Consider the following 26,871-nt stretch of genomic DNA (forward strand, 5'->3'; position numbering starts at 1 on the left):
CAGTCCTCGCTTTCCAACGGCAGCCCCGTCCGAACTTTCGAGCCCCGAGCCCACATCAAGCACGAGTCGCAGACAGCTCTTACTTCAGAGTCGCTACTGCAGCAGCCTATTGCACCGCCACAGGCCATGTCGCAACCTCCGCTTCCTTTATCGCAGCCGCAAAGCGTATCGCAACCCACCCTCAAGCGGCCTGCTGAAAGCGAACCCGAGCCATCTGTTCCTCTCAAGAAGACCAAGAAAAGATATGCCGAGCCTCCAATCTGGGCCAGGTATATGCCATCGAATCCTCACTACAACCCTGACGTCGACCGTCGGCTCGGACCCCCGCCAGATCCTACTCAAGCAAGACGGCCATCGCCTCGTCCAAATCTGCACGCCGTTACGCCACAACAACAGGCTCAGACAACACCTCAACCACAGCAACAGCCTCCTGGAATGGTTCAGGCCAATGGCCACGCTCCGCAACCATCTACGAATGGTCACGCTCCACCCAGTGCACCGATGCATCCTTTTCTCGGGCCATGGGAGCCGTGTATCAAAGGCAGCATGGCCCAGTCTGATCAGTTTACGCTGCAGGTCGGAAAATACTTGTTTGACGAAATGCTCGGTAGACCTGAAATCGGTGTGGGCAACGCACACAATGGCGCACTCGAGATCGAGGCCAAGCTCGGCACCTTGGTCGCCAAAAGTACCGACCAGCGAGTGCATTTGCCAGCGCAGAATCCGGTGGTGCTTGATCGCAACATGTCTTCGCAGCTACGTTTCGAGAGCCACATGACCGAAGCACATCACAAACGGTTGAACGAATTCTTGAATCAGGCCGTGCAAGAGTCTGCGGCGATTCCGGGGAGACACAGACTGGACTACAAACATCGTTACGAGATTGACTCGTTTGCACAACTCAGTGCTGCGGGACTGGATGCGTTGCCAGAGTCGGCGTCGAGATACCTCGATCCAAACAGACAGCCGCGACTCCGGACTTCGATCAACGAGCGAGCTCCACCGGGCACTGACCCAGTGATTGCGCGCATAGTCAAGATTCGACTTGCGGATCTCGACATATTCTGTCCCAATTCACCGTTCGATTGTCGAATCAGTATCAACATAGAAGTGGACATGCACCGACCTGGCCTGGATCCCAGAGCGATTGTGGAAGGAACAGATACAAAGTTTGGGGAGCGCAAAAAGGACAGACTCAGCTACACGCACTCTGTGTACAGCGTGGATCTAACCCAAGTCAAGGGGGCGGATGGGCGCAAGATTCACGAGCTTGAGATTGAGGTGGATGCTCTCAGGCTTCGAGAGCAGGCGGAGCGGGAAAGAGCAGGACAGCCTAGTGGATTTGGGGACATGGTCCAAGGATTGGTCAACAACATCTTCACGCTGATGAGTGTGCGACTGAACTGAGACAGATGGTCGAGCACAACAAGACGGAGACGAGGACGATGTGATGACGAGCATTTGGGTCACGACGTGGAGATGGCTAATTTTGAAAAGAGAAGGACTGGTCTGGGAGTATCCTTAACCGTATCATTATCCTACCAACTTAATCATGTCGTATCTACATTAACAAGTACTTGTCATGCGAGGGTCGGTGGTTATGGTTGATAGGTGGATTGGTCGGTCATGTACTCGATGTGAGTAGCTTGTAGGAAGATCGGAGAACGGGTCGAAGGGCTTCCGATGATGTTGGCGGGGAGGATACAAATTATTATCTTGATCTAGACCTCACAACGACGACCGTGTGCCAGTAGACTTGACGAGCAGCAAAGCAATTGAGATGGACTGATGATTCTTCGGATATTCGCATTCAACACCGCAGACTAGAAGGCCAGCTAAGAAGCAGAAGTCCACATCGACACGACCATGACACGACTACGGCTGGTCGGGTGGCCGCTGCTCACAGCAGGACTCAGCGAGCAGGCATCGATATGCACACGATGCGCCAGGACACTGGGACAGAAGCAGACATTCACACAACGACTGGCCACGTCGGCGACCACCACACCGAGGCGACACATATCGGCTTCACGGATTGTTAGACAGACGGCCCAAGAGTTGGATGGACGCTACTTCCTAGCAAATGGCGCAGACTCGAGGATGGCCGGTATGCGCTCCAACTGGACAGAGGCGACCAAGACAGAGGTGCAGAAGACAAGCGTACCGCAAGCAGAGAACGCTGCAATCGACACACCGTCTCCACGCCCGCGGCGGCGGCGACGACCGACAACAGGTCCGGACGGCCTCTTGCCCGAGCTACCTCCCGATGCCTCGAGTGCCCTGTCCAGTATCGCAGCTCAGGCCGCGCCTACCTCTCTACGCCGTCGTATGGCCACCTACCTCTCCCTCACCAAGCCGCGCCTGGCCTTCCTCGTCGTTCTCACCACCACCGCCTCATATTCGCTATACCCCGTACCCTCTCTACTCTCCACCGCAGCCACCCATACTCCCTCGCTGAGCAGCTTGACCCTGCTGTTCCTTACCACCGGTACATTCAGCACAATCGCATGCGCCAACACACTGAATATGCTATTCGAGACCAACCACGATGCTAAGATGAGCCGCACCCGCAACAGACCTCTGGTGAGGAAACTGGTCAGCCCTCGTGCTGCTGTTCTGTTCGCTCTGGCTGCCGGTGCTACCGGCACTGCTATCCTGTGGTACGGCGTCAATCCCACCACTGCCATGCTGGGTGCCGCCAACGCCGTGCTGTACGCCTGCATATACACTCCGCTCAAACGCATACACCCCGTCAACACCTGGATTGGTGCCATCGTCGGCGGTATTCCACCACTGATGGGCTGGTGCGCAGCTGGAGGCCACTACATCACCTCCTCATCACCACAATCTCTCGCTGATGAAGCTTCGGCTCTGCTCTTCAGCCCAGCATCTGCAGGTGGTTGGTTACTCGCTGCTCTACTCTTTGCCTGGCAGTTTCCCCACTTCAACGCCCTCTCCCACCCTATCCGCCATGAATACCTCGCTGCTGGATACCGCATGCTGGTTTCCCTCAACCCTCGCATGAACACCCGCGTCGCATTACGCTATTCGCTACTCATGTTCCCCATCTGTATCGGCCTCAGCTACGTCAATGTCACAGACCGCTATTTCGTGGTTACATCGTCCGCAATCAACGGCTGGATGGCCTATGAAGCTTTTCGCTTCTGGCGCAGTGGGGGTGGAGAAACAAAAACTGCGGTCTTGACGGCTAGAGCGCTGTTCTGGGCGTCAGTGTGGCATTTGCCTATAGTGCTTGTTTTGGCCATGGCGCACAAGAAGGGCCTTTGGGATGGTGTTGTGAGGGGTGTCAAGGGCGTGCTTGGGTACCCTGATGGAGAGGAGGATGAATGGGAGTGGGTCGATGAGGATGAGTAGGGTTTTCAAGGTCCTCTGATGTACGATTCTCTGTACAGCCTTTATACTTGTATTTTATGTAGAAAAATCATGTCTGTATTCAATCGGGACGCACAGACTTTTTTGACATTCACATGGCTCTCGCAAGAGAGATTCGCGAAGAGTCGGATGGTATGTTGGTCATCTTCTGGACTTCGATATCTCAGAACCTTTGAATTGATATAACTCGTCTCTGCCCAGGCCGAACGCTAGATGGCCCCGATACACGTGGTATTAAACCCCAAAGACTTCATCAAGATGGTAGATAGCGACATAGACCCCAGCGTGGCTGCAATATCGTCGTCGACGGCTCAAAAATGGTTGTTGACGGTATGACCCTGACTTACCCATACCATGACATAATCGGTACAACCATCTGCAGAGAGCAACGTGACACGTTTGACCTGATTTGAATTGAACCCTCGATTACGCCAGGCGCTGATATCCTCTCACTCATCGTACCAGCAACGGGTCTTCTCGACTGTAAACATGACATGCGCATCTTTCGATGCCAGAGCGCAAACCGTTGTGCCACAAAACGCTCGTATGTCTCAAAGCACAACCCCGATGCGATGTCACTGATTCCCGCGCGCTCTTGACCATCTCGTTCCGCCATGTCTCTCCCGTAGCCCCTTGCCTTTGTACAGTCCTTGGTATTCTCACCAAACTGTCATCTTCTTGAGTCATCCCCCACGAAGATCTGCCGGATGATGACAAACCGGGAGGGAGGAAGTAGGGTAATACAGTTGTGTTCTTTCTACCTCTTGCGCTCGAACCAAGCTATGGAACTCATGACGGCGACACTCTGATCCATGACCATTTCGCCGACGGCCAGGTAGGAAGTGATCCACGACTTTGCGGTCTCGTTGTCTGTGATTTTGTCTTCGTTGACACTGGGGCTGGGTTGTGGTTAGTTTTCTTTTTTTTCTGTATTTGTTCTTCTGTCTTTCGTATTGCGTTGTTTGAGGAATGGAGTAGAGGTTTCGAATGGATGGCAGAGGTTGGTGGGTAGGCGGGGTTGACAGCGGAGGAGTAGCTCACGTAAGGCCTGTGGATCGCTTGACACCGGCGAGGAAGGCGGAGAAGAGGACGGCATCGAAGGCGTAGTGAGTGAGGCGGCCGAGCTGTGGAGAGGAAGGGGTTTGGTATGAGTTGGACTCGAGTTGGTGGACATGTGCTTTCACGTACCACCATGGTCAAGGTCGCGTGTGTGTTTGAAGATTGGGGGATGGCAGATGCGGCTTTTATGCGGAGATTCTATCGGAAGCTATAAGGTACTGGTAGGCGCGTCTCTTAGGGAAGATTTTTGATGTTGTGGTTGGTGGTTGTTGGTATACCAGAGGCAGACGGATGGCTGCGGCCTCTGGCTGTCCACGACTCGCGAAGCTGGCGGAGAGTCCGTCACCAGGGTCCAACACTTTGGTCTTTACAGTTGGCCCGGAAGGCCAAAAGACTTAGGTACGTTCGGCCCGTAAGGTCGCTTGCTTCGGCTTCGGAGCCGCCCTAATTCGGGCGGATATCGTGCCGTTCTTCCAATATGCTGACCAGAAATCATGACATCTGTCAGTAGGCAGATGGTCTCTGCGAAAGTCGAACCAACTCATGGCAGAGAGCCCTCACGCTTGTTGTGTCGCAGATTTCCATGAGTACACCCGAGCTGGGAAGCAATAGTGTACAGTCTCATAGACGATTGATCGCTTCTCGGCGTTCACCGCCTAATCGCAGTAAATATGGTAGAGCATTCGTTGTCCGAAGTCGCGATTGCAAAAGAAACATGTCACTGCAACGTTTCCTCCACGTGTGGTATGTTCATGGCCGAAGCCCTCTAGAACGCCCAGAGATGCGACGCAAGCTAGCAGAGGTGGTTGAGAAATCACCTTTTGGATGAGAACGACGGAACCGGTGAGATCAGAAGCGGCCAGTAATTATCAGATTTCGGCTTCTACGGAGTAGCTTTCTTGATCAACGGGGTTGAGGAGAAGAGCGTGATGCGGCGCAAGAGGAGCCTCGCAATCCGCTGATGTCGATGATGGTCTGATTTGGCAAGAGCATAAGAGGCTTGCATGCAGGCGAGCAGGATAGATAAATCAGGGTCGGAGATGGGCACAATTTTAGTAATTGGCGATGGATGCTTATCACGGAATCCACGGACCGAATTGTTAAATGTTGAATTGAGGGGCCGGTGGTTGCTTTGCAACAGCGTGCTGGTGCACACGTTCGACTGACATGAGCTCTTCTTCGTCGCTGTCGGCACGCTGGCGGATATACAACTTCAGAGAGTAGACATTGTGGAATCTCGTGTTGTCTTCTGATCTCACGATCTGCCAGAGATAGCATACCGCTGTCTAGATAATCACGACGCAACAAAAAAAACAAAAGAAAGCTGATACACGGGGGTATGTGCTGCGGGCTGGATATTTACCCCGCGAGCTAAAATATTCACAGCTTCAATCCTCTCAACAAGCGCCGCGTCTTCTTTCATTGACGTCTCCCTTGCCTTTCCCTTCTTCTCTTCCTCTCACCACCTCTCCAATCCCCAAGATACAGACAAGATGGCCGACGCAATCGCACACCTCCAGGCTGGCCGCACCAGAATTGAGTGGCTCTCGCAGCTCAACACTGAGTATGCTCCCAAGCGCCAGTTCCGCCGCAGTTCCATCATCTGCACCATTGGTAAGATCGAAGCTGCCTGTACTGCAACCACAGAAAGAGCGCGCGCTGACAAGACACAGGTCCCAAGACCAACTCCCCCGAGGCCATCAACATGCTTAGAACTGGTATGCTACTCTCACTTCTGCTCAGCGTCTAGCATCCAAGCTAACACCACCAAAGCCGGTCTCAACGTTGTTCGCATGAACTTCTCGCACGGCTCATACGAGTACCACCAGTCCGTCATTGATAACGCCCGTGAGGCCGAGAAGACCCAGGCTGGCCGTCCCGTTGCCATTGCTCTTGACACCGTAAGCTGAAGCCGCATAATCGTGACGGAAGAGCTGCGCTAACAAGCGCTCAGAAAGGACCTGAGATCAGAACCGGCAACACTGTCGGCGACCAGGACTTCCCCATCAGCGCCGGTACCGAGATCAACATCACCACCGACGACAAGTACGCCACTGCTTGCGACGACAAGAACATGTAAGACTCGATTCATTGGCTCTTCCTCCAAAACATGTGCTAATCACCTCTCAAGGTACCTCGACTACAAGAACATCACCAAGGTGATCGAGGCCGGCCGTATCATCTACGTCGATGACGGTGTCCTCGCTTTCGAGGTCCTCGAGGTTGTTGACGACAAGAACATCCGCGCCAGAGCCGTCAACAACGGCAAGATCTCGTCCAAGAAGGGTGTCAACCTTCCCAAGACCGACGTCGATCTTCCCGCTCTCTCCGAGAAGGACAAGGCCGATCTCCGTTTCGGTGTCAAGAACGGCGTCGACATGGTCTTCGCTTCCTTCATCCGCTCCGGTGACGACGTCAAGGCCATCCGTGAGGTTCTTGGTGAGGATGGCAAGGACATCCAGATCATCTCCAAGGTCGAGAACCAGCAGGGTGTCAACAACTTCGACGACATTCTCCGCGAGACCGACGGTGTCATGGTTGCCCGTGGTGACTTGGGTATCGAGATCCCCCCTGCTCAGGTCTTCATCGCCCAGAAGATGATGATCACCAAGTGCAACATTGCCGGCAAGCCCGTCATCTGCGCCACCCAGATGCTCGAGTCCATGACCTACAACCCCCGCCCCACCCGTGCTGAGGTTTCTGATGTCGGTAACGCCATTCTCGACGGTGCCGACTGTGTCATGCTTTCGGGCGAGACTGCCAAGGGTAACTACCCTAAGGAGTCCGTTACCATCATGCACGAGACTTGCCTGCTCGCCGAGGTCGCCATCCCCTACGTCAACGCTTTCGATGAGCTCCGCAGACTCGCTCCCATCCCCGTCCCTACCACCGAGTCCTGCGCCATGGCCGCCGTCTCCGCCTCGCTCGAGCAGAATGCCGGTGCCATCCTCGTCCTCTCCACCAGTGGTAAGACCGCCCGCCTCATCTCCAAGTACAGACCCGTCTGCCCCATCATCATGGTTTCGCGCAACGCCCGCGCATCTCGCTACTCGCACCTGTACCGTGGTGTCTGGCCATTCCACTACCCCGAGGAGAAGCCCGACTTCAAGCAGGTCTCATGGCAAGAGGATGTCGACAAGCGTCTCAGATGGGGTATCAAGAACGCCATCGATCTCGGTATCCTTACCAAGGGCGACCCCGTCGTCACCGTTCAGGGCTGGAGAGGCGGTATGGGTCACACCAACACCCTCCGCATTGTTCCCGCCGAGCCCGAAGACCTTGGCCTTGACCTCGAGGCTTAGAGAGCTGACGGTTAGTGTTATTGCTACGGCGCAGATTTTTTGTTGACCAAATATCCATGTTCTTTTTGTTCTTTGTTGGTCCGGGTTTTTACGATTGTCATATTCGGCGGATGTTGTGAATGGGGGACGAAAAATAGATATCCGAGGGAAATACACCTTTTTTTACAAACTTCAAATGCTGTCCTTGTCTCGTATGAAACATGTTGATGTGATGCTGTTCTTGTTAGGAGTCGCCATGCAAAACAGAACACATGCTCGTGTCAAGCTACCCCTAAGCTACAATCAACACAGACATGACCGATCATTACAATAATTCCTGCCATGTGTTGCACCGTCAATCTCGTCTACTGGTCTGAGGAGACCATCCAAGATGTAAAGTATAGAAAATACAAATGAACTGTGCGATTGTGATCTATGTTGACGATGGATGGAGCAAAATGCAAAACATACAGCAGCAGGGATTCCCACGTGGTCACCCACCGTAGTACTAATCTGCCGTTCAACTGCTTATGTATGGCAGAGCGGACGGGATGCCCAGTTTTCAGCTGACTGTGGCCGTATGTGCTTGTTGACAGATTTAGTTGGAATATATAGTTTTGTTTTGTTGTGCGATAGCTTGCTACAGCACCACAGCAGGAAGACCTACACTCAAGCTGTGTTCAAGAACAGATCTCTCATTCTCCCATATCATCCGTAGTTGGTACTCGAATCGAGACGATACAGTGTTCCAAGCCAAGCACTCTTGTCTTGTCTCTTCAGGTGAAAGTCATCAACTTTCGTAAAGCCAATGTCTTCGTAATACCTTCATTCGAGAATCAGTCGTGCGTCTTCTTCTACTCGAGGCCATACTTGCCTGTTGAGCTTTCTGTCATTGCCAGCCCACACGTCAACGTAAAGGACCTCCCTACCACTCGACTGAGCACTTTGCCCAAGGGCCTCAATGAGTGCTCTTCCGGCTCCTCTGGATCGCTTGTCGGATCAATGGTCGGCAATCAATAGTTCCAGGTATAAGAGGGAACTGCTGGCATCTCGATGACTCCCCATATCGACATGCTCAGTGAGATATACAGGCAAGACTTCACGCGTCATGGCAGCCCCAACCTTGACGATATCTCCTGCACGACGTGTCTCGGCAATCCAGAATTGACGACCACCATCTATTTCCTTCGTCGTTCCATTGATAACATCAATGACCTCTTGTTTTTGACCCGCTCGCTGTGAAAATGGTTCGTCACCCCACATCTCACCGGCTCCGATCAAGGCGAGGAACGGAAGCGTAGAGTCCCAAGCCGCCAGGATGAATTTCACATCGTCGCCATCAGAGCTTGCGAGGCGCATGTAGAAGCCAGCGTTCGCGTCGGTCATGGTGCTTGAATATGTCTTTCAGCAGTGGTAGTATTCATCATGTAGTTGGTTTCTCCGTTGCTTCGCGAATCAAGATCGAGACATGAATTATTAATAGGTCGTGCCTGCCTGCCCCGGGAAGGATTCAAAACAGCGCTGTCGCAGCGGAATTCGAGCGCCATCCATCGTCACGTTTCCTTGGACATTGGTAGGCAACAGCTTAGAAGCCTTTGACATAAAGTCACGTTTTGAGGAGACATCATTGGAGATATTACCCCAGCTCAATTGCAATAACACGAAATTCGATCAAACACTATGAGAAACGCAGCAGCCTACGCGGGCCTCCTGGCCGCCACCTTCGCGTCCCTCGCACAGGCAATGGTCAACCTCACCATTCTGTCTTCTGTGGACGACGTTCGCTTTGGCGACCATGTACTAGTCGAATGGGCCACTGACATGACTTACGTTCGTCCAAGCGCCGCTTTACCACTCTCAATACTAAATGTGGCATTACTGACATACGCAAAACAGAGCCTCGAATTCAACCTTGTCAAGAAGGAAACCTATGGCTGGTCCGTTGCGCGAAGCTTTTTCGACGAACGTGTCGCCGAGGCTGGTGAAGGCAATATCACTGTCATTGTTCCTCGTGTTGAGCCCAATCGGTGAGTTTATTATGTTCGTTGTACCTACGTCTTGAGCTCAGGTACTAATGTTGTTTTGATAGTGAATATGCACTCTGGCTCTCGGGATCCGAGATTGATGAACCTCGCGGCTATGCCAATCTGACCGAGTGGTTTGTGGTCGAAGGGCGCCAGAACGTGGATCTCAAGTAGAAATTGTTGTGTGCTTGACTTCATGAGGCTGGATTGATTGGAAGGGAGCTTCCCAATCCTGAGACCGTGCCGCGCCGATCAATATGGTTTCTCGTCCTTGCAAACCAGACATACTGCACTATATAATGTATACACCCAACGCTAAATGCGTATACTTGTTGGGAGATTTCAGCTCGACGAGTTGCCTGACTCATTAACTACTAACCTTTCAAACACTCGATTGATTTCTGCCTGCTTGATTTCAGATCGCTCTCAACCTCAGCTCTGAGAAAAAGAGCCTCATAATATATCTCTGCAATTGCTGGAGGACATCTTGATTGCTACTGGATCAATCCTCGGCCTATATTCAGCACTCCTCGGTCTGCTCACCATACCATGGTTCCAGGCACACGTGGTCTATCTACACGCCATACAAATGACCTGGGGCAAAGATCTCAATGTTCCCGAGATCTTTGGATTCCTTCACAACCAAGTCACCCCTTTCAACATCAAGTCTGCTAGCGGTGGCGACCTGTACGCCTGGCACGTCTTGCCTTTAGAACTGTATCGACAACACGAACAGAAGCTTCTGTCACAACCATCTGGCTTTTCGTCAGATATCACCTCCCGCCTGGGCTTTCAACTGCTTCGCGACGATCCTGAGGCTATACTTGTCGTCCACTTCCACGGTGCTGGAGGCACTGTAGGATCAGGATACCGATGTCCAAACTACCGAGCACTATCAGCTGGGCGACCTGACAAGATTCATGTTCTGACATTCGACTATCGTGGCTTTGGACGCAGCTCCGGAACGCCTAGTGAGAGTGGACTCATTTTCGATGCTCTGTCTGTTGTCGAATGGGCTTTGAACGTGGCGAAAATTCCTCCAAGTCGGATTATCATTTACAGTCAATCTTTGGGAACCGCCGTGAACATGGCTGTGGCCGAGCACTTTGCACTGCAAGAAAGTCCGATCGTCTTTGCTGGACATGTATTGACGGCGCCGTTTGTGGATGTAGTCACTTTGGTCTCCACGTACAGGGTAGCTGGAACCTTTCCCCTTCTCGGGCCTGTAGCAAAAGTTACCATACTGTTCAACTATCTGCGAAGATACATCAAAGATACATGGTCGACCAAGGATCGAATTGCCTCATATGTCAAAACTAACGAGGCTAACGGGATCAACTATCGCATCACCATGATCCATGCCGAGGATGACTAGGACATTCCATGGACACACACTCCTCAACTATTCTGGCATGCAATCAACGCAACAACACCAACGGGTATTAGCTTCGAAGAGCTTGAGCAGCTCAAGGCCAAAGCCAGAGTTGATCATGGTCCTGCGGGTAGCGTTATAGAGTGGAAAACCGATCATGGTATTATCAGAGAAGAGATACTAAAGTACGGACTGCATGATGTGATCATGGCCAACCCTGTAGTGACCTTGGCGGTCATGCGGATGCTCAATTCCACATGAGTAGTATAGATAAGTTTGCTGAATTTTGTGAGGAATGCTCAGGCGACCATCTCGGTTACGAAGATATCGAGAGAATCTTGATAGGTGCCTAGGGCAAGCTGTTAGTATGTCGTGTCGCTGTGAAGATAGGATTAGGATCTTGTACTTACCCGTGCCGGCTCCTGAATGGTAGTCGAGAGCGAGACTGGGTGTTCCATTGCCATAGACTGTGACAGAACAGTACAGAGGACATGGTCCGACACTATAGCATCGAACCAGTATCAGCCACTTACTCTAGTTGACCATATATGTTGGCTCACGCAGTATCAGTGTAGAACCTCTGGATGCGCAACGTTGTACCGTCCCATCTGAAGTTGAAGCTGCTGTTGTCACACGGATAGAAGTTGTCCGCGTCTTCAACAGGACCCAGCACAGAGCGCGAGCAGGTCGTGCCTGCCTGCAGGTCAACGTTATTGTCAACCAAGTCGAAAGAGATAGAATTATTTCTGGAGCCATCGGCACTTGTGAAGACAGACAGACCAGAAAGGTGCCAGGGTTCGCTCTCGGCCAGACGCTTCTAGTGAGGGAAAGCCATGACACGAGTGTATAGTGTCGCGGCACTGGTAAGAAGAGTCAAGGATGCGTGCATGACGGCTGCGTTGATATGTCAGATGTCTCCCGGGGTTGATCACACGTGTAGAGAAGAAGCAAGGATTATTAGGTTTGGTTGTGGCAATGGGTGTTTGTTGACAGAATCTTGCCGCTCGGTCAGAATAGAAGAAGGAACTACTCATGTAGAAATCCCAAGATACTTCTAGCTTGCGCTTTTATGCTACTGTAACATTATTGCATCGTAGGATTCTACCTGGTCTGACCACTGGATGCAAATATGCAACACGATCACGTCGCCCGTCTCAAATAGTGGTGGATTGACATCCATCTTTTCGTCTCCGCCTTTTTACTGAGGTCAGATGAGGTAGGAAAGGCAACCGAGGGGGACAAATAAACCGTGAGGAGCTGGTTGCGTCAAGATCCTTCCTGTCTACGGACAGACTCGCAGTTCTTCCCCGCTTCGATGCAGGAACACCAAGAGTGGTCCTTCTATACATAGTTCCGGCGTTGTCCACATCGGCTTTGAAGGTACACAAGCGACAGACTCATAGTCATTATTGGTTTCACAGAGGACTCGCCGAGCTCTCTCAGCATTCCACAGGAAGCGTCATCGAACGCAAGAACGAGCGCTGCAAGCAGCACAGAGTAGCACCAGGTCGAACATGAAAACAATTGGCGTCTATTATAGATTGACAAGTGATACACCTCTATAAGACGTCAAACGCAATAGCCACGTTGCAGTTGTACGTGCTTGGGAAGAGTGAGCAAGCCACAAGCGGGAATCAAATGACCAAAGAACTTCTAAGCTTTTGTATAACCAATTCGTACGCAGATTCTGTACTCGTGGAGCACTCCAGATCTACGGAGAGCGTGGGAAAATCGGAACGTCGTGTCGTAAAGCCAGGCTAGAAAAGAGATGGGGTATCGAAGAAGCGAGCTGTTCGCTACAGCAAAGTGTACAGATGTCGTTGCAACAGGGCGTGATGAGGTAGCCAGTCGTCAATTATCAAGAGTGTATCAGGGCTCTGTCATGAACATCTTGAAGACTGGATTGTTTGTCTCCTCAGCATATCCATATCCCAACTCGGTCAAGAACGAGTTCAGATTGTCCTCCTGACCTTGCGGGCATTGGATACCGGCCAAAACCTTGCCGATGTCGCCGCCATGGTTTCTGTAGTGGAATAGCGAGATATTAAAGCCAGGTTGCAAAGTGGTCAAGAACTTGTACAAAGCACCTTGGCGTTCAGGGAACTCGAAAGCGAAGACACGCTCGTTTGAGGCGCTACTGCGGCCACCAACGAGGTAACGAATGTGAGATTTGGCAGCCTCGTTCTCCGAAACGTCAAGGGCTGTCATGCCTTCGTTGGACAAACGGTGGAGGAGATCGGCGAGATCGTGCTCGCGAGTGTTTGCGCTCAAGCTGACACCGATAAGAACATTGGCAGCACTTGCCGAAGCGTAACGGTAGCAAAATTCAGTAACAGCCATAGGGTACACGGCCTTGACCAAAGCGGCAAAGGCACCAGGTCTCTCAGGAATGGTAACCATGAGCAGAGCCTCCTTCTTCTCACCAATGGCAGCACGTTCAGCAACGAATCGTAGACGGTCAAAGTCCATATTGGCACCAGAAGCAGTGGCGACCAATTGACGCTTTGGATCCGAGCTGGGGTTCTGAGCAACGTACTTTTTCAAACCAGCAAGAGCAAGAGCACCAGCAGGCTCGAGAATGGAACGAGTATCCATGAACACATCCTTGATAGCAGCGCACGTCTCGTCGGTGGTGACCATGATGACGTCGTCGACGACTTCGCTAGCTAGACGGAAAGTCTCCTCTCCGACCGTCTTGACAGCAGCGCCATCTGCAAACAGACCAACCTCCTTGAGAGTGACACGCTTACCCAGCTTGAGAGACTGCACCATGGCGTTTGCATCGTAAGTCTCAACACCGATAATCTTGACATGGGGAGCAATTCTCTTGATGTAGACTCCGATACCGGAGATCAGACCACCTCCGCCAACACAACAGAAGACGGCCTCGAGCTTGGACAGGTCTGTCTGACGCACAATCTCCATGCCAATAGTACCCTGACCAGCGATAACATAAGGATCATCGAACGGGGGAATGTTGGTAAGGCCGTGGGATTCAGCAAGACGGGCGCACTCGGCCTTGGCCTCGTCAAAGTCATTGCCATGAAGAACGACGGCTCCACCGAGACGCGAGACGTTGGTGTGCTTGATGGCAGGAGTTCCAAGAGGCATAGTGATGGTTGCGGGCATCCTGAGCTTGCGGGCCGAGTATGCGACACCCTGGGCGTGGTTGCCAGCGGAGCAAGCAACGACGCCCTTCCACTTCTCTTGCGGGCTCAGATGAGCCATCTTGTTGTATGCGCCACGCAGCTTGAAACTGAAGACGGGTAGAAGATCTTCGCGCTTGAGAAAGACCTGACTCTCGAGACGGTTGCTGAGGTTGACGGCGTGTGTGAGCGGAGTTTGTTCAATGACATCGTAGACACGCGAGGTGAGGATGAGACGCAGGTAGTCAGGATAACCATTGGGCAGGAGGAAATCCTCGGGCACTCCAGCATCGATTGCCTTTTGTCGAGGATCTTGCGAAGGTGGGGAGGGGTTGGCGGCATATTCGGTCAGCGAGAGAGAGTTGAGCTTGGGTGTGACGGGCTCTTGTGCGTCCTGGCCTGACGTTCCATTCTGGGCCATGTTTGCTGCACCGAGGCTCGAGAATTGGGAAGGTGCGAGGGAGACGGGGGAACAGCGACTGAAGGATGGGTGAATTTGAAAATGGGTGACTCTTCGGGAAACAGCGACCGATAGCTGCATAGGTAGGGCTGAAGGTCCGCGGTCTCGGAGGCTCCCACAACGCTCGGTCCAGCCAGCATCATCATCATCATCGATTTTGTGCCCGCCCATCGAGCCAAGCAGCAAGCTATACCGAACACCGGGTTACTTTCGACTAGCAAAACCAGCCCTTCTTCGACCGATTCGAGTCTTGAGCCACGAAGAGCTCGACGAACATACCATTGTGCCACAGTAGTCCTCAACAATCTGGCCTGCCCACCATGAACAGTGCGCCGCCACCTTCGTCCTTTGACAACGATGCGTAAGTTCTCCGAGACACCATGTTCCTACCCAGCTTCGGCATCTGACTCGTACTAGCGACTTCTACGAGGAGAGTCGATGGCAGAAGCTGCGCCGAAGAATCGTCGAGGAACCTCTTATTCCACTTGGTTGCGGTCTAACTGTATGGGCTTTGTACGAAGCCACCAAATCAATGAAGTCTGGTGATCACGCAAAAACAAACCGCATGTTCCGCCGTCGTATCTACGCCCAAGGCTTCACTCTGCTCGCCATGGTCGCCGGCTCGGCTTACTGGGAGAAAGATCGCAAGAAGCGCACCGAATACAACGACTTGCTTGAAGAAAAGAAGAAGAAGGACAAGCGCGATGCTTGGATCAGAGAGCTTGAGGCTAGAGATGACGAAGACAAGGCTTTTGCTGCCATGAACAAGCGCTTGGCTGAGGCCAGGAGTGCTGAGAAGAAACGTCTGTCCGAAGCAGACGCCAGAGCCGTCGAGACCAAGATTCAGTCTGATACCACAGGCATCGTCCGTAGTGTCTTGGAACCTGGCGAGGGCAGACGCGACTCTCCCCTTCTGAACGCTGCCATGAAGCTGTGGCAAGCTAAATCGTCATGATTGCATCTTCTTTCCAATTCATTATACGGTGTTCGGAGCTTAGCGTTAGGTCGGCATTAGGCACCTAGGACTGTCCACTCTTCAAAACTGTACATATACCACTCTGTATTTTATCTTCAGCAAAGCAATTTATTTGTCCTTGTCGCGTGCCTGCATGTTTTCTAGGGCGCCAAGCAAATGCTCAAGAATCCAGTGTTCTGAATATCCATCGTAGTTGCCCTCTTTTGTACTCTCACATCTGTAGCTTGTAAACAACGCTAGAAATCTGCGAGTAACCAGAAGGCGGACGACCTGGCGGTGACTGCCGCTTGTGAATCGTGACGCCGAACATCTTTATGTGCAAGAACAACATTGTCTGCGACCGCACATACATTTATTCCTTCTCGGCCCGGTAATCGGCATCAAGCATGATTGATCGTTGGAAGACCATCTGATTCGTTGACTCCTTTGCGCGCTTCCGGCATGGCCTCTAAGGCTTCTACATTGATTTCGCGCCCCTGGGTACTGGTCACTACGGGTTTCATCGCAGCATACACTTCTTACCTAATCTGGTCAAACTGGCCCTCAGAGGAAGCACATCCCAGCTTGCGACGACGTGGCGCTGTCCGGAGCCGTAACAATACGCGTGCCCGTGCCAGGATTTGGACCTCAGAATCTTCCGAACCCTCACTTCCTTTTGGTCTGATCCATGTCGACTTTGAAGGCATCGTTGTTAGATTTCCCAATGGACCTGAACCACCCACGGTTGAGGAAGTCTCTGAAGCCCTGAATCTTACATCTTACACTGCCTATGATGTTACCATCAATATCCAGATGGCTGCTCTCAAATACATCTTCTCTATACTGGTTCAACCTTTGAGGGACCTATCTCCCGACCAATTAGACGAGGTTAGAGACCTCCAGGATTTGGTTCCTCATCTGCAACAACGAAACATCGATGAATTACTGGCTAGAGTCCACGTACTTTGTTCAGGATTCTGGAAGTTCCATCAAGTCGCTGCCGCCAGGTCCTTTGCTGACTGGTGTGGCTTGGATCGTCTGCCCATCCTTTCCGAAGCTGCAGACCTTGGCTTGACTGAAACCACCGCTGACACAGATCGCGAGGACGAAGGCGAACCTGCTCAGGGGTATGTGACATCCGGCATGTTAGTTGGGTTCTACAGTGACTGACTTTGACAGAATCAAAGCTGTTGTATACCATATCGCGGAGGAGCGAACCTTGCGCCAGCTTTATGTCCACAATGGCATCAGGTGCGAACAGTGTGGCCAGTGTCCTATCCTTGGGGTACGCTGGCACTGCAACAACTGCCCGGATTATGACTTGTGCTCAGCCTGTGAATCGCAACCCTTGCACCCAAGGACCCACGTTTTCACGAAGATCAGGATTCCTATCTCCTTCCTGGGGCAAAATTACCAGGTTCAAGACGTTTCCTACCCTGGTGAATCAATGACGCATTGGCCAGCTCTCAGGAGTTCGCTCAAGAGACAATTAGCTGTCGATTCGGGCTTTGAAGATCTGCAGATTCAGGTCTTCTACGATCAATTTACATGCAAAGTCAACTCTAACTACCCAGAGGTATGTGATATCTTGCCTATGCGATCATGTCCACCTCGCTCACCATTGTTAGGATCCCATGCAAATCGGTTTCGCTGCGGATCGCCGTGCCTTCAACAAACTCATGATATCCCCTACATGGACCCGGCCCGTGGAACCGAATCTTCTCTACGACCGAATGTTTAATTTTTACGACACTGACAGTAATGGACTGATCGGTTTCAGAGAGTACGTGCTCGGTATAGCTTACCTTCGTCGACCCGATAAGCAGAGCTCGTTAGGACGAGTCTTCCTTGGCTACGATCTTGATGGTGACGGATACGTCAGTCGTCGAGACTTCATCCGTATGCTCAGCGCCAAGTACGCCATACAAAAGAGGCTGGTCGAAGACTCGATTCGCACCGCAGAGTCTGATATGGTCACCTACACAGCTAACATCGTCCAATCAAGTCAACCCATCAGCGCAGCCTTCGCACAAGAAGATGTCCCGCCCGGGCAAACAAGACTACCTACCATGAAAGTCAACGATCGATTTGGTGAGAGTCAGATCAGAGCAGATGCTGGGCCTTTTGCAACCACTGCGCTGCCGGATGGCCTAGAACTCCCAGACTCGAGTCTCCTTGGCGCGATAGCTCATCGCTACGGCGTCGATGCCTTGCCGGATAACGGGGCTCAGAGTGATACGCTGTCGGTGGAGCAGCTCACAGCATTCACCAACAGTCTGAACAGATCAGATGTCGTGACTATAGACGGCACAGAGGTTGGGGAAGAGCCAAGGTTCATGGTTGATACAGACTTTCGTCAAGTCCGGCGTCGTACTTCACCTGATGGACCTGAACAAAGGTGGCATCAAGACCTTCTAGATGCAAATGGAAGAACAACTCCAGCGACACGTACAGAAGATGAAGATCTGATGGTCCCATTGCCTGCTGATATACTTGAGAGAGGCCGTGCTTATGAGGTTCCTGCAGCCGAGAAAGACTTTGGCACCGAAGTGATCTTCCAGGTCGTACAGGAGGGTCTGAATGAGCTTATCGATCCCATCTTCGCACAGAAGGAAGAATTGGCCGAGCAGGTGCGACTCAGTCGAGAGGAGAGACGTCACTTCCGCAAGGAAATCGATGAACATGTCCGAGAAGAGAAGGCTCGGCACGAAGAACTCGTTGCTGGCTCCAAAGTGGATCCCTTGATGGCTATTGCAAATGCGGCCAATCACCCGGAACAGTACGGCCTCCAGCGACAGCACGACCCAACCACACTCGGAGACACATTACTGCAGGTTACATCTACCGGTGCAAGCGCGACATTGCCTACACCACGAGAGATTGCCATGGATTTACAAGAGCATATCGTCCAGCAAAGCCAAACGCTTGACACCGACCTCGAGGACCTGGAATCAAACATTCGAGAACAATCGCTTGATGATTTGTTAGCGCAATCGGGATACATCATCGACGGCCCGACGCCTATGACTCAGCACGACGGTACAAGCTCTGACACAGACGAGCATCCTCCAAGCACACTTGAAGAGTCAACGTTTCTAGACATGCCGGCACTGGAAGACATTCCTGTCGACGAAAGTCACGATCTACCCCATAACTCGCCCTCGACACGGCATCTACAAGCTCCCTTCTCCACTCCAGATATGGACTCGTCAGCATCGGTATTTGCACCATTCCGACCTGGAAAAGCAGAGCAATTCGATACGCCCTCCCGAGAGAGACTCAGAGGATTGGTTCTTTTAGACGAAGCAGAAAAGGAAATACTCAAGCGTGGAGGACCTGGGATGCTGAATCTGGCAGAGTTCGAGGAGATTATCCGCAGCGATAGGAGAGGTGTCCTTCTGGGCGTCGCTGAGAGTTGGCTTGAATGGGCAGAGTTCTGAGACTTGGTTGTTGAGAGCTACATTCTTTGCTTGTATATGAGAAAAGACAATTCGTTTGGAACACAACATGATAGATTCTATCAACATGAGGTTCCTCGTCTCTCCTATGTACAACAGCATGTAATGAAAGAGGCTATAGAGACGCACGATGGTCCCAGAAAAGTCAATTGTACCCATGGAGATCTGGCAAAGTTCAGGCAGTGTTTTGATACTTCTTTAGTCTAGGGATTGTTGTGTGTTTTCATAGCGTGGACGCCGCTTCAAAACTTCGTGGAGAGAGCGTGACAATTGCAGACTCCAGCACACAAAGAGTATGCACTTTTGTTCGTTGACACCGTCCTCCGCATCTCAGGCAGTTGTTCTTTTCCCTCTCACTTCTCACGCGACCACAATCATCACATCCATCGGCTCTGCGAGATCGTGCTCTCGCCATCTCGACCCAGCAGTCAGCACACAGCCACTGAGGAAGCTGAATTGCGCAGGTGCAGTTGCTGCTCGTATGTTTGTGACCGACATCATCGCGCTCAGACCAGGTGTTTGTGCAGAAGGAACAGAGAGGGAAAAGACCCTTGTCTCTGATGATGTGATCACTTTCGTGTTGGGTGAGGCGCTGGGTTGGAGGATTGTCGTGGCAGGCGGTGCAGACGAGGTGGTGGGAGAGATCTGATGATGGGCCGTTCGAAAGATGTTTGCTTGCTTGACAAGCCACGACAAGATTCGTGTGGGCGAGAGTCGAGGATGGCTGTGTTGCGTTGTCGCATTTGCCTTTGAAAGCTGTAGGCAATGGGTAGTGTGGAGGATGAGGTGGAATTCTGGTGTCCTGATCTTCAACTGGGGAGTCGCCCGTCGAATCTGGCTTGGTTGGCGACATGATTTCTCCGTCAAGTAGATCCTCCAGCTGGGAGAGATGCTTTGCGATGTCGGGGGGTATTTGATGTTCTTGTAGGTGCTTGATTGTTTCCTCGGTGCGCTCTTTTTCGGCCTTTGCCCATGCTGATACCGCTCTGGGAGATGCTGCACGAACGGGAACCCACTGGAAGGGCAGAGAGTTGCCTGCCCTGTTCCTGCCCTTCTTTCTGTAGTTGACCAAGAGTCCGACAGTAAGATCCCTTTTGACACCGTTGACCTCGGAATTCGAGTGTTGGTCTTGGTTTGGGCGAGAAGAGGGGCGCATCTGCTTTTTTGCCCATACTTTCAGTAGCTCAGGAGGAGTTTCGCCCCCGGAAACCCAACTATCGGCATGTGTGTAATGGAACTCCAAACCATCGTCAAGCAAGTTTCTTCTTACACCTCCGATGACTTCTTTCTTGGGTTTCTTGACGTTGCTTTCTGCTTCGCTGTAGGTGCTGCCTTCTTTAGGCTGACTCTTGGGATCATCTTGCACTTTGGTAAGATCGGACTTGTCTTTTTCTGCTGTTGGGTGATGGCGACTGCTTCTCCTACTTCCAGTCATTGCGAAGTAGCCGTTGTGAGGCTGGGAAGAGTCTGGAGGTTGACGGAGATCGGAACACCATGGTGCAAAAGACCATAATATATCTCATGAACGTGTTGCAGACAAGGGAATCGACCTGTGCCATGTCAATGGAAGGTGATGTCACAGACATGGCATCCATCAACGACATAATGATTCTAGAAGATGTTCAAGACAATGGGTACGCAGGAACTCGAGTAGGCTGTCATGACAGGAGAATGACAAGAATCGACATATCGGACTGGTGTCGGGGATGTAAAGTTTCGACAAGAGATGAATAAACAACCTCAATGTACCTTGGAAGGAGGTACGACGATGGAAATGCTCTTGCACTTTCTTCGGACTTCGTTCTAATCCAGCTCACGTATCAAACCTGGAAGCCACGATGGTCCTTTGATGCACAAAAGAAGATCCAAGGAACGCAACCTGCGAATCACCCATCGAGACATTCCGTGTATCTACCCTAGTGCCGAACCTCCAGAACATTCGATAGTCTCTCCAGTGATCCATCTAGACTGCTCACTGGCCAAGAAGACAGCCAAACCAGTCATGTCATCCATATCAGCCAGACGATGATCAACAGCCTGCTTGTTCTTGAACATCTCCAATAGTTCATCCGAAAAGTGAGCGTTGATGTCTGTAGGGAAGAAACCAGGGTTGATAGCATTGGCGGTGATACCGTGAGATTTGCCCAATGAGATGGCCCAGCACTTCATCATTGCATTGATAGCTGCCTTGCTCGCACTGTAGATGTCCATATTGGGGGCCGCCCAGGTGGCTGCCATGGAAGAGATGACAACGATGCGGCCGCCTCTGGGCATGGCGGGAGCGATTGACTTGACCAGTGATGCCGGAGCCCGGACATTGATCGCCATTGTTCTTTCCAAAAAGTCAGCATGTTGTAGCTGCTAAGCTCAAGGGCCAACTTACCTGTCAAAGAGGTCCGCATCGAACTCTAGTGTGTGGTTCTCTTTGTATATGCCAGCATTTGAGACCAGAATGTCGATGGTCTCAGTGTTGAAGCCTTTCAACGTCTCTCGTAACACGACGTCTCCGCAGTCTGGCTTGATCAGATCTGTCTGAATCAAGATTGCTTTGCGGCCTAGCTCTTCAATCTCTTTCTTGACAGCCTCTGCCTGTTGGGTACTCGAGGGTGAGGCATAGACGATAGCCACGTGTGCACCTTCCTTAGCGTAGGCTTTAGCAATTGCAGCACCAATGCCACGCGAAGCTCCGGTCACAACGGCAATCTTGTCCTGGAGAGACATAGTTCTTGATGGTGGTTGAGTTGAATGGAAGTTGGTAAATCTTGGGCAGCGTGGAGAAGCAATATCTGACGTTATATACCCTGCGTCCGACTCATGGCTAGTGTCGGCGAAAATTCGCCGTGTTTGATGTATAAGAGCTAAGCGACTAGCATGTTATAGCTTGCTAAATTGTACAGTGTGTTGTTGTTTGACATTAGGCGTTTTGAGGGTGTGCATTCAGGCGCCCTCGGATTACTGTACGAGCTGTGTCTTTGTTTGTGCCAAGTTGTACCCAGCCTTTCGTGTCGCATCACCCACTGGATCTCAGTCCATGACGAAGACTGGAGTATCGCATGCGATACTGTCAAGATCTGTCACAGCCAGGCAGTTTAAATGAAGATCGAACATGCGAATAGATTAATAGTTGCAGAGAGAGTCGGAAAGCCCCTCAACCACCTCCACAAGGGACTGATTGCGCAATGTGTCTCTCCCGAACATCTACCGAGTTACTTATCGACCACCTGTGTTGATCGTCACAACAATATTCCCTTCTCGACCCAAGGTCAAGCATGTACGAGTTACTTAGTACAGAGGCAACTTGTATGCATTGAAGTCGTAGATCCAAGTATCAATGCTGGCCTGGTCATACTCACACTCAAGCTTGGTACCGTTGTTCGTGTACATGGGACGCAGAGGCCAGCTGCACAATTGCCAGTTGGCCATATCACCAGAGATAGCTGTGGCATTCAAGGTTCTAGGAGCATTGCCATTCTCAACCCAGTCGATCATTTGTGCCATCGTGGTCTGAGGCCAGGGTCCGTTGCTCTGCAAAGAGTTTATCGAGCAATGGGCAGCACCTGGGACGATGTAGAGACGGTACCAATCGTTCATGGCAGCGACGCTGTGGTTATAGGCTTGCCCAGGGTACATCGTGTTTCGCACAGACTCATAAAAGTGGACGGATGAGCCAGTAGGAATGGAGTCGTCTTGTTCGCCATGGAATGTCAGGATCTTGCCGCCACCACTGTGGAAAGCAGAGAGGTCAGGGTTGGTGGTTTGAAGTACATCTTCGTACATGTACCAGCCCTCAATCATCCATTCCTTCAAGGTATCGTAAGTGACGTTGGTAAGTGTGTCGAGATTGGATGCCTCGACCAGGTTGATGAAACGAGCGACCCACTCTCCACCAGTTGAAGCAATGTCCAGTCCCCATTGGCTAGTGTTGATGTTGTAGGTAGTTGAGGCATCTTCGAAGGAAGCACCAATCTGGTAGTTGATGTAGGCACGTCGGCCTTCAGAGTCGTGGAGACCGTTGAGGATGGTGCGGACGAGCTTAACAGCTTGAGCAGATACAGTGCCATTTTGTTCTGGTTCGGTACTTGAGCCGCCACCCATCTGTCGCTTGCGCTTGCTTCCAAAGCCGAACCCAAGACTAGTGGCCTCTGTGGCGTCGCAATGGTATGACTTCCCGATTGTAGAATTGAGGTTGAAGTGGATCTGGCACAGATCGGAGCGTGCGATAACGCCGTCAGTTTTACCATCAAGAGGGTCACAGAAGGTGATGGTCTCGTTGACAATTTTCTGGAGTTCGCATGGTGGTGGGTAATAGTCAAGGGTCTTTTCGACGACGTTAGCGAACAAGTGGTTGACCTGTTGCTGGCCGTAGCGAATGGCAGGGGCTCCAATGATGGCACCGTCAAAGGCGTCCGAGAAGCGTTGCACTTGGCTCCAGCCGTCGCGTCCACCTTCAGAACAGCCCTGGTAATAGGTGTACACCTTCTCTCCGGTCCCGAAGAAACTGGCGGTAAACTCGCGACCAATTATAGTAAGCTCTCTGATGCCACGGTACCCAAAAGAGTAGAGAGCGTCGTAGTTCAGAGTGCCGTTCGCGTAGAGCGAGACAGCGTCGTAGTTGGTACTGAAGTCTCCAAAGCCACCATCAGTAATACCTGCAGCTGCACCGTAGATGATACCACCAGGTAGAGAGTTGGACCCGGAGTTGATCTAGAGAAGGGTCAACATTACTGCTCAAGTCTAAGGTCGCTGGGAACCTACAGCGAAACCACCACCTCCAGTACTCATCCATCTGTTCTTGAATTTGCTAGGAGAAGGGAGCCAATACTCTTGGAGTACCCTGTCGTCTTTTCCTGCATGTCCGTATGCAAACGTGATGTTGCAGTAGTCAAAGGTAGCGTCAGGGAAGAAGGTTTGGCCGCTGACAGTGGTATTGTAAACGGCATTGGCGGTGACGGTTGACGGGTAGAATAGGTAGGTTCCATTCTCAGGAAGCGAGTCGCGAACGTGCGAGACGGTGCAGACTTGGTTCAGAGAAGTAGCCTGAGCAACAGCAGCCGTGGCCGAAGTGGCGAGGGTAGAAACACGCATGTCTTGATTGAGCGGAGAGATGCTGTTGGAGCAAAGGTGAAATTGATAGCAAATCTGCATTCTGGCAGTAGTAGGCCTACTATATATATTGCAGCTTCCGTGTGTATTGCGGTGTCGGACCCAATTACGGATACCAGCCATGTCGGTCTTACGTGGTGAGGGCCTGTTCACAGGGGGAATGCGTCTCTAAAGTGCATAGCGTCCTTCAGCTAGATCAGTGCCATCACGATGATCTGCTCGCTTGCTGGAAGTACGAGCTCGAGCGGGCCATGTCAGTCAGGGCTGTGTTCGCAGAGAGCGATGGCAGACGTGCGAGGAGATGCCATGAGAAATGTCACTCGCCGGACTGCTCGGCCGAGCTGCATCTCGGTCTGGTGAATCGATTTCATGGACAGAAATCGAACTGAGTTGACGCAGATTTGCCCCAAGAGGTGTCAGAGCCAGGGCTCCAGAACCACGACGTGAGGTTCCGGCCGAGAAAGAGATCAGCTTTGGAATCGTGTAGGGTTGCTGCAGCGAAACCGAGATGCTGGAGGGAGATCGATCTCATAGAGGAAGCGAAGGACTAGTCGAGGTGCGCGAGGAGGGCCTCTTTCAGTCAACAAAGCGCGACTGCAAGGCACAGCGTTCCAAAGATAGATTGCCATATACGTGGATCGATTTAGAAAGGACGGTATGCAATGGGTGGTATTTGCTTGTTACATGGTGATACAAAAATTTGCTGGCAGAAATTTGCGAAGGCGTCCAGGAGTTTATGTTTCGACGCTTTCGAGCGCGTCGCGACTGCTGCAGGTGGTGTTGCACAGTCGATCGAAAAACTTCTTCTCCAAAATTCAGCGTAAAGCCAAAACATTGATGAAAAAATGAAAGAAGATAAAAGGCCTGTCAGAAGTCCGCCGGCGCCTACCCAGTCAAGCCGACCGAAGCCAGACACTCAAAAGGGTCGAGATCATCACCGCTGAGGCCGGAGCCAAAGCACTTGGTATCACTCTAAGGCGCCGGGGATGTATCTCATCCGCCAGGTTGGAGTTCTGTGGCTCTTTTGAAGAGTTCAGATGTTGAAGTTACATAAAGAAAATGATTCTATGACTGTTTTAGAGGTCAGTATGATGTTTAAAAGGTGTGGTAGTCACTGAAGGGTGGTGGTAACTCACAGTAAAGTCGACTAATGAGAGAAAGAAGAGGGCGAGAGAGCGAACAGTTTTATACGGCTTGGTGCGGTCTGTGCACGGCTTTTCGCTTACTAAGCGGAGTCCATAGAAGATCCCAGCTCTGCGCCAAGTGAAGAAGCCATCCATGTCGAATGTCGAATTGGCATATACCAGGACTACTCTGAAGCGCTTGATCTTCCTCCCTTTCGAGCCGACTTCGTCTCTGTATATCTCATCCTTCTAAGTAGCTCACAGATATGCTCAAGCTCAGAGGATAACGAGCACATGCATAGTGATCTACGAGAATCAGAGCCTTTGGCAATGATTTAGACTGCTAATAAAGACAGCTGCACTGCTCTCAGTGGTGGAGCGCTTCATGAACATCTCTTTGCGCACCTTCGCGCTACGGTAGGTGTCTCAAACCTCTCGCATGAAATGCTATATGGACCCTGAATCTTGAGGCTGCACCATTCCAACGTCTGTGTGGAGAGACATGGATTTACCCAGGTCAGAGACAATCAACAGCAAATATATATCGCTAAACATCTACTCAATGTCGTCTACATCGTCAGCAACTCCGTACTTTCAAACCATGTCTGCAGTTCCTCCAGAACCCACGCCATCGCAGGCACCTCCCACACTGGCAACACCAACGCGCGAACCCGAGCCGACGTCAACCAAGCCATCCGACTTTCCCAAAGTCAAATTGCGCCTCGAGCTCCGCGACCTCTCCCACGAGTCTACCGACCTCTTCCTCAAGAACTTCAACAGCGCCAAAGACTTTGCCGACCTCGTCGACGTGGTTTTGAAGCGACTCTACACCTTTCCCAACCATGACGATCCCACGACCAGTCTACCCACGCCTTCGACTACAAAGATCCCTGGCACGCGCTCCGTCACGTTGATCCTACGCGATATGGATGGCGTTGCCTACACCACTGGCTCCGACATCGACAACGATCATAAAGAGGTCCACCTCTCGCTGTCTTACCTCAACCACGTTGCATCGGCGAGAGCTGGCTACACTGCCCGTGACGAGATCCTCGGTGTCGTCTGCCACGAGCTGGTCCACTGTTTCCAGTGGAATGCCAAAAACACCTGCAACGGAGGCCTCATCGAAGGTATTGCCGACTGGGTACGTCTGAATGCTGGTTTCGTGCCGCCGCACTGGAAGAAAGAGGCTGGCAAGAGTTGGGATACTGGTTATCAGAACACTGGTTACTTCCTCGACTGGATAGAGAAGTCCAGAGGTACGGGCAGTGTATATGTCATCAACCAAGCTTTGTGTCACCAGAAATACCATGAGGATACCTTTTGGAAGGACCTGTTCGGACAAAGCGTTGACGACCTCTGGACCGAGTACACCGAGTCGCTGAAGAAGCCCAAGGACAGCCTTGATGATTCAAGTCTGAAGATGCAGGTCCGTATCAAGAAAGAGGTGGAAGGTCACAGTTAGATTATCTGACGACTATCATGTCAATACAGCT

At 51.7% G+C, this 26,871-nt stretch overlaps 14 protein-coding genes across 14 annotated transcripts; 7 read left to right on the forward strand and 7 right to left on the reverse strand.

The window, feature by feature from the left end:
- Positions 1-381: 381 nt before the first annotated feature.
- On the forward strand, positions 382-1,377 carry M436DRAFT_13991 (mRNA triphosphatase CET1; the record flags this gene model as incomplete). Its single annotated transcript, XM_013569311.1, has 1 exon — positions 382-1,377. A coding segment is annotated over one exon (996 nt), but the record flags the coding sequence as incomplete, so codon positions are not given.
- An 879-nt stretch (positions 1,378-2,256) lies between these two features.
- On the forward strand, positions 2,257-3,354 carry M436DRAFT_9602 (protoheme IX farnesyltransferase; the record flags this gene model as incomplete). Its single annotated transcript, XM_013569302.1, has 1 exon — positions 2,257-3,354. A coding segment is annotated over one exon (1,098 nt), but the record flags the coding sequence as incomplete, so codon positions are not given.
- A 796-nt stretch (positions 3,355-4,150) lies between these two features.
- M436DRAFT_84366 (DUF1748-domain-containing protein) lies at positions 4,151-4,587 on the reverse strand (the record flags this gene model as incomplete). Its single annotated transcript, XM_013569554.1, has 3 exons — positions 4,151-4,292; positions 4,435-4,517; positions 4,582-4,587. 3 exons carry the CDS (start codon positions 4,585-4,587, stop codon positions 4,151-4,153), a joined length of 231 nt encoding a protein of 76 aa, XP_013425008.1.
- A 1,358-nt stretch (positions 4,588-5,945) lies between these two features.
- M436DRAFT_84367 (pyruvate kinase) lies at positions 5,946-7,754 on the forward strand (the record flags this gene model as incomplete). The annotated part of the gene is made up of 5 exons (XM_013569555.1): positions 5,946-6,066; positions 6,126-6,170; positions 6,226-6,353; positions 6,407-6,528; positions 6,584-7,754. 5 exons carry the CDS (start codon positions 5,946-5,948, stop codon positions 7,752-7,754), a joined length of 1,587 nt encoding a protein of 528 aa, XP_013425009.1.
- A 978-nt stretch (positions 7,755-8,732) lies between these two features.
- M436DRAFT_84368 (uncharacterized protein) lies at positions 8,733-9,119 on the reverse strand (the record flags this gene model as incomplete). The annotated part of the gene is made up of 1 exon (XM_013569556.1): positions 8,733-9,119. One exon carries the CDS (start codon positions 9,117-9,119, stop codon positions 8,733-8,735), a length of 387 nt encoding a protein of 128 aa, XP_013425010.1.
- Positions 9,120-9,413: 294 nt separating this feature from the next.
- On the forward strand, positions 9,414-11,390 carry M436DRAFT_75125 (alpha/beta-hydrolase; the record flags this gene model as incomplete). Its single annotated transcript, XM_013569557.1, has 3 exons — positions 9,414-9,563; positions 10,239-11,066; positions 11,133-11,390. 3 exons carry the CDS (start codon positions 9,414-9,416, stop codon positions 11,388-11,390), a joined length of 1,236 nt encoding a protein of 411 aa, XP_013425011.1.
- A 38-nt stretch (positions 11,391-11,428) lies between these two features.
- Positions 11,429-12,309, reverse strand: M436DRAFT_75126 (uncharacterized protein; the record flags this gene model as incomplete). Its single annotated transcript, XM_013569558.1, has 4 exons — positions 11,429-11,478; positions 11,540-11,631; positions 11,690-11,946; positions 12,235-12,309. The coding sequence occupies 4 exons, from the start codon at positions 12,307-12,309 to the stop codon at positions 11,429-11,431; spliced, it is 474 nt and encodes a 157-aa protein (XP_013425012.1).
- Positions 12,310-12,998: 689 nt separating this feature from the next.
- M436DRAFT_84371 (threonine dehydratase I) lies at positions 12,999-14,696 on the reverse strand (the record flags this gene model as incomplete). Its single annotated transcript, XM_013569559.1, has 1 exon — positions 12,999-14,696. The coding sequence occupies one exon, from the start codon at positions 14,694-14,696 to the stop codon at positions 12,999-13,001; it is 1,698 nt and encodes a 565-aa protein (XP_013425013.1).
- A 359-nt stretch (positions 14,697-15,055) lies between these two features.
- Positions 15,056-15,690, forward strand: M436DRAFT_52756 (uncharacterized protein; the record flags this gene model as incomplete). Its single annotated transcript, XM_013569350.1, has 2 exons — positions 15,056-15,096; positions 15,153-15,690. 2 exons carry the CDS (start codon positions 15,056-15,058, stop codon positions 15,688-15,690), a joined length of 579 nt encoding a protein of 192 aa, XP_013424804.1.
- Positions 15,691-16,879: 1,189 nt separating this feature from the next.
- On the forward strand, positions 16,880-17,750 carry M436DRAFT_12355 (uncharacterized protein; the record flags this gene model as incomplete). Its single annotated transcript, XM_013569306.1, has 2 exons — positions 16,880-17,266; positions 17,319-17,750. Coding segments are annotated over 2 exons (819 nt in total), but the record flags the coding sequence as incomplete, so codon positions are not given.
- Positions 17,751-19,371: 1,621 nt separating this feature from the next.
- M436DRAFT_66205 (uncharacterized protein) lies at positions 19,372-20,583 on the reverse strand (the record flags this gene model as incomplete). The annotated part of the gene is made up of 1 exon (XM_013569482.1): positions 19,372-20,583. One exon carries the CDS (start codon positions 20,581-20,583, stop codon positions 19,372-19,374), a length of 1,212 nt encoding a protein of 403 aa, XP_013424936.1.
- Positions 20,584-21,059: 476 nt separating this feature from the next.
- On the reverse strand, positions 21,060-21,869 carry M436DRAFT_75130 (NAD(P)-binding protein; the record flags this gene model as incomplete). The annotated part of the gene is made up of 2 exons (XM_013569560.1): positions 21,060-21,480; positions 21,532-21,869. 2 exons carry the CDS (start codon positions 21,867-21,869, stop codon positions 21,060-21,062), a joined length of 759 nt encoding a protein of 252 aa, XP_013425014.1.
- A 561-nt stretch (positions 21,870-22,430) lies between these two features.
- M436DRAFT_52983 (tannase and feruloyl esterase) lies at positions 22,431-24,233 on the reverse strand (the record flags this gene model as incomplete). Its single annotated transcript, XM_013569391.1, has 2 exons — positions 22,431-23,852; positions 23,904-24,233. 2 exons carry the CDS (start codon positions 24,231-24,233, stop codon positions 22,431-22,433), a joined length of 1,752 nt encoding a protein of 583 aa, XP_013424845.1.
- A 1,743-nt stretch (positions 24,234-25,976) lies between these two features.
- On the forward strand, positions 25,977-26,840 carry M436DRAFT_53181 (BSP-domain-containing protein; the record flags this gene model as incomplete). The annotated part of the gene is made up of 1 exon (XM_013569425.1): positions 25,977-26,840. One exon carries the CDS (start codon positions 25,977-25,979, stop codon positions 26,838-26,840), a length of 864 nt encoding a protein of 287 aa, XP_013424879.1.
- Positions 26,841-26,871: the final 31 nt, after the last annotated feature.

Source organism: Aureobasidium namibiae, assembly GCF_000721765.1.
Source record: "Aureobasidium namibiae CBS 147.97 unplaced genomic scaffold scaffold_15, whole genome shotgun sequence".
In the NCBI taxonomy this organism is placed as follows: Eukaryota; Fungi; Ascomycota; class Dothideomycetes; order Dothideales; family Saccotheciaceae; genus Aureobasidium; species Aureobasidium namibiae.